The sequence below is a fragment of the Phaenicophaeus curvirostris genome, chromosome 1, assembly GCF_032191515.1.
Source record: "Phaenicophaeus curvirostris isolate KB17595 chromosome 1, BPBGC_Pcur_1.0, whole genome shotgun sequence".
Taxonomy (NCBI): Eukaryota; Metazoa; Chordata; class Aves; order Cuculiformes; family Cuculidae; genus Phaenicophaeus; species Phaenicophaeus curvirostris.
In genome coordinates, this window is record NC_091392.1 from 76658811 (window position 1) to 76664306 (window position 5496).

Here is a 5496-nt window from a genome sequence, read left to right on the forward strand (position 1 = left end):
TTTCTCTCTCTTTCTCTCTCTCTCTCTCTCTCTCTCTCTCTCTCTCTTTCTCTCTCTCTCCAGGTAATTGTGGAAAAAGCACCAAAAGCCAGAGTACCTGATCTAGACAAAAGGAAGTATCTTGTGCCTTCTGACCTCACAGGTAACAACGTCTACCTCATTTCTTCTTGATTGAGTGAGGAAATCTCAGGAGTGGTATTTACCCTATGATCAGCTCCAGGCAGGCTCAACATCTCACCATTACCACAGGTTACCTGGCTGTCCTTGTTATATTTATGTACTTTACAGCCTGGATTACAACATGCAGAATTATCTGAGGTCTTCTGAGGTATCCCACTGACTTAGCTGATGTGCATGTGTCACAGATGACTTCTAGCCGTGATGGAAATGACTGAATCATATCATAGGCAGTAGCATAATCATCGGTAAATGATGGCCTAACTGCAGTTGCCAGAGGTTGTATCCTTGTTGCAGGAAGAGATAGCTTTTTGAAACAGTCCCATTGTTTTCCACCCTGTGATTGGAATCATGGCTACAAAGTTCCTCTTTGGAATGGTCTTGGCCTTTTGGTGTGTGATTACATTTGTTTTCATTTGAGAACATGAGTCAGTTAAAGGAACAGCATTTCTTTTTCTTGCAGTATGTAATGAATTGTGGAACATTTTAATGTGCAACACAGCTCAAGCAAATAGTAAGGAATTTGTTTTCAGGAATGATATGACCATTTACACCAAGGTTAAATTCTCTGAGGTATAATTGATCTCTAGGATTTAAAGATAGAAGTCTTCTCACCCAACCCCACAGTATAGCACTTCATACTATAGTGGGTGGAGTGTGAATTTAGAGGGTACATGACCTGAGGCCCGTACCTGAGAAACTGCTGGCTCTGAGTGGATTGGCTGCTCTTGTGGTTACAGTCATGAAGTTACACCTTTCTTTCCTGCATTGTACATTTTTCACTACTTTTTACATGCAGCATGTCACTTCCAGCACCAAAACAAAACAACCATGGTTAAGGTAAAAACCAACCAGCCAAAAACCCCAAACCACAGCATTGTTTCTGCATCTAAAGCATTCTCCTCTATTACTCTTCAGTTGGCCAATTCTACTTCTTAATCCGAAAGCGGATCCACCTGAGGCCCGAAGATGCCCTGTTCTTCTTTGTCAATAATACCATCCCTCCCACCAGTGCCACCATGGGCCAGCTGTATGAGGTAAGCCTGGCCCATCTCTCTCTCCTTTTGTTGGGAGTGACTGGAAGAATGCAAATCCTTACTGAAGAATAATTGAGCATTACTTATCTGACGGTGAGTGCAGTTGGGTCACAGATGCCTAAGTACAGATGCCCTTGGACTGGGCTGTATCCCATCATCTGTTTAGGGAAGTTCCATCCTGCAGCTCTAAAGAGGTGTCCAGGAAGCCTCATCATTTTAATTGTTTGTTAGTTGAAAGTGCTGTCATATCAGGTGATTAATAATTGCTCCAGCAGTGATGTGTTGGTCCTGCTGCTTTAACAAAGTATTGAAATAAACCACATGCATTTCAGAGGAAACACTGTGTCTGGGGCAGAGGGTAGAACATAGCCGCTGGCTTTCTTGTTTATTCAAAAGTAATTTCCTTTTAGACAGTAAAAGAAGACAATATCACTGGACAACCAAATGTCTGTAAATACCTTGTCAAGAAACACTTACTCTTTGTTCAGAAATACTTTTTTATAGCTTGTACTGCATATGGGAGGATCTTGTAGGGCACTGTGAATGTTGCTGCCCAGTGTTTCTACTGACAAGTATTATTTGAATGACCTTAAAGGTCTGTTCTGTGCCCATCACAGGAGTGTTCCTTAATTATATAGCCATTATATCATGTCTGGTTTGTAGCCTGGATTGATTTCTCCTTGATTTCTCCTTTGGCTATGTTGCTGTGTTTGAATAGGAGAGCTCCAGTATGGTGCTTCGAGCCTTATTTGACCTATCACTTTTTGACAGTAACTGAGCAATGTGTATATGCAATGGTGAAGATAATATAAGATTAACACACACAGAGAGGTTTCCAAATCTGGATTTGTAGGAGGAAGTTACATTTAACTGTTAAGGACTGAGATCAGGGCTCTGTTCCTGATGCTTTGTGGACATTTTGTGTCAGTATAATCGCTTAACATCTCAGCTTTACTACCCATAGGTAAAACAGTCCTAGAAATGCAGCCACTTGCCAAAGCGTTCTGAAAAACAACAAATACAACCATGTTTACCAAATACTGAAATACTGAGAGGTGATTTTTGACTTGTTAAAGCATTCCAAGTCTTTCTTCTTCATTTTAAGTCCATACCAGTGGGATTCTGCTGCACAGCCAGCAACAGTCAGAACTTTTTTCTATTGCATTTGCAGCACACTCAGGCTCTGTCTCTTCAAGTATATTCACTGTTTTCAGAAATATGACATGCCTGAATTTAGAAGTAGAGCTGGGGCCATAGAGAAGGAGTTGCTATATGCTCTCTTCAGTATGAGGAAGTGAAGCCTTCAGTGTACAGGGGGAGAAGCAGTGGAAAAGTAGTTAAGCTCTCTTGTTGTAATAGTGAATTCTTTGTTGGGCTTTTCCACGCATACTGAGTTACAGGGCTGTGGTTTGTTACTTTTTCTTCTCCCTTTGCAGGATAACCATGAGGAGGACTATTTTCTCTATGTGGCCTACAGCGATGAGAGCGTCTATGGCAAGTGAGCACCAGTCCCCCAGGCATGCAGGCGAGATGGACTGATGGAATGGATTTCTGGGGGGACGTTGAGGAGGAAGAAGGAGAATGCCTGAGAAAAGGGGAGGAGAACTGGAAGTGAACCACATGCACAATGCCATCACCTTCCATGCATTAATTATAACCATTATTTTTTAAATTGAGGGTAGGGAGGTTAGGGAGATGGTTTATGAAAGGGTGAAGTGAAAGGTTAACAAGGGATTATGTGCTGAGGGATGGGAGTTCATAGCTCTTCTCTTGCCACAGCTGGAAGTAGTTAGCGAGTAATTGAGGCTGCTAGGCAAGCCAGTGTGGTGGAGTTCTAGGAAAGTTAATGGGCACAATGGACGTTTTTGTGTAACCCTTTCATTGGTTGGAGAAGGCATGCCATGTATTGAACACTGACCTTGTCACATGTTGCCCATGGCATCGGCTGCACTCCTGTGAGCATTTGGTGAGTTGTGAAGTACTTCCCTCTGCCGACACAATGCTGTCCTGTGCTGACAGTCTTCACTCCAGCTGCTATCTGTGAAGCGTTCCAAGAGTATTGTATTTCCTGTCACTTCCTTCAGTATTAAAAAGGCTAACTCTGAGGGCTGGGAACTCCTCAGCTGTGAAACGTAAAGACTGGGGAAAAGAAGGAAGAATTACTTTTTTCCTTTATTGCTTTAATTGCAAGTACTGAACAAAAATATTAGATACTACTCTTTTATTCTTTTCAGTGAAGTCAATTGATAAACTCCTAAGTGCAGGGCTAGAAAGGACCTCAAGGGAATGACTAGTCCACTCCAGTTCTGAGACAGGACTGGGTACGCCAAATGTACACCATGGCTGCTTATCAAACTTGTTCTTGGTAAACTTTACTGATGCAGATTCTGGAGGCTGCTGAGATTGTCTGTTCAGTTCCTAGCTAGCCTACAAGCGAGAGAGCTTTTCTTGCTACCTAACTTTAGTATCCTTTGCTGTGCATTAAGGCAACTAACTACTAATGGTCTTGTTATTTGTGAACACAGAAAATTATCCATGCACCGGTCTTCTGCAGATTTGAAGATGGCAGAAATCCTGTGGGTTTAGCCTTCCCTTCCATGTCTCATCCCTGTACAACCCTTGGACCACATGCACAAGCGGAAGAAATCAGTTGCTCACACGTGTTTTGCTGGCATTTTGTGATTAGACAGCAGTGCCACTCTTCACCACAAGAGACTTTCTGAAGAGCTTTGAGACTTGAAGGGGGGGGGAATAGATTCTCTGTAGATTTTTTTTTTAATTATTTTGTTTGAAACTAGTGTTGTTCTTAGAAAGGTTCCCTATAGTTGCTGTCCTTTGCAAGCCTTACGCTGTCATGCCAAAGTAGTTTTTTCCCAGCAGCGCAAACAGCTGATATTCTCATAACTGCCGTAAGTCTGATGAAGGGATGAGGTCTGGGCAGCGTGCTGATTCTGGAAAACTCAAGTTTTTTATCTAGAAGGCAGAGAACTAGACCTGAATTACTGTAAGCATTCCTACATTTAAGGGGGGAACCAAGAGGGAGGGAAAGGCAAGACAGATGAAGACAGGCAGCTTCCAAAATAAGTTGAAGGTCTTTGCTCTATCTACATGAAGTTAGATTCCAGTTCTCTGCATTCCTTGAGAATGAGAAATCAAAATGAATGCTCCTCTAGTTGTAAGAGACTGGAAATCCGGTTTCAGCTTTCTCAGACTATTGTTCCATAGTGACATACGAGGCAGAAGAGCAGGCTGGGAGTGTGAAGTGGGAGGTACTGGCAGAACTGTATGAACATTAGGGAAGGCAGCTTAGTGTGGCAGTTTTTCATCCTGAACTTCAGGTTTGTCGTTCCATCATTTGTTCATCTGGAATAAATGTGTTTGGATGAGTTGCTTCTGCTGCCAACTTAGTTTACTTCAGTTTCTGCCTGCAGTGCTCAGTTCTCTCTTTTTGGCTGACTCTTCCAAGTACCAGGCTCTTTTCATGTCCTTTTGGTGCAAATCTACATCGGTCTCTTGTTCTAGGAAGCTCTTTATGTTCTGAAGCATAGAACAGACTCAAAAGGCTTTCTAGAGTAAAAGACAAGATGCAGGCAACATGGTGTGCATCTCTCTGCCAGTGTCCCACTAGCTCATGTGTGTGCTGCCAAGCACGTGGTTCTATATTGTCTCAAATGAGCCGGTGCTTAGGTACACTCAGGAAAGAAAGAGTTAGCATATGGGGTGCTTGGTTTTGTGTTAAGATATCTCGTCCCCTCCTGCTGCTGGGTCTGTAAGTGACATGTGTGGGACTAATCTCAGCCGTTCGTTACACGTAGAATTTACAGTTTTAATTTAGCTATTTTATGGTTCTTTTAACTGGATTGTGGCATTTACTTCTGGTTTTGCACTAGTCTGGTATCGTACAAGGAAATGATGGTAATTCTTTTTTGTGTTGGTTAGCTGCAGGTTCTTGTAAAATAAAGTTCATATTACTTGAGCTAAATCAACCAGTCAATAAAGACGCATTTGAAAAACACAGACTCGGTCCAAAATGGGTGACTATAGCACTTCTCCCCACACAGATGCTTGTAAATGAAGGGACAGCTTTGTCAGAACTTCTTATGACTACTTTTCCCCAGAAAAGTAATTACTTCCTCTGTCCTGTCTACCAGGACAAGCCACATATCTCCTTTGTTTGATTGTGTTATCACACACCCCCCTGCATCTTTCTGTGCCACCAGTGTGAACTTAGACCTGGATGACAAAAGAAAGCCTTAAGGGATTTAATGCACTATGGCTTTCT

General features: G+C 42.4%; 1 protein-coding gene across 1 annotated transcript in view; it reads left to right on the forward strand.

The window, feature by feature from the left end:
* The window catches only part of GABARAPL1 (GABA type A receptor associated protein like 1), a 9153-nt gene extending 3922 nt beyond the window's left edge, over window positions 1–5231 (forward strand). The window contains exons 2-5 of the mRNA XM_069863174.1: window positions 64–142; window positions 1096–1214; window positions 2651–2712; window positions 3740–5231. Coding sequence (XP_069719275.1) covers window positions 64–142; window positions 1096–1214; window positions 2651–2712; window positions 3740–3800 — 321 coding nt within the window. The 3' untranslated portion in view covers window positions 3801–5231. The remainder of the gene's footprint in view (window positions 1–63; window positions 143–1095; window positions 1215–2650; window positions 2713–3739) is intronic.
* Window positions 5232–5496: the final 265 nt, after the last annotated feature.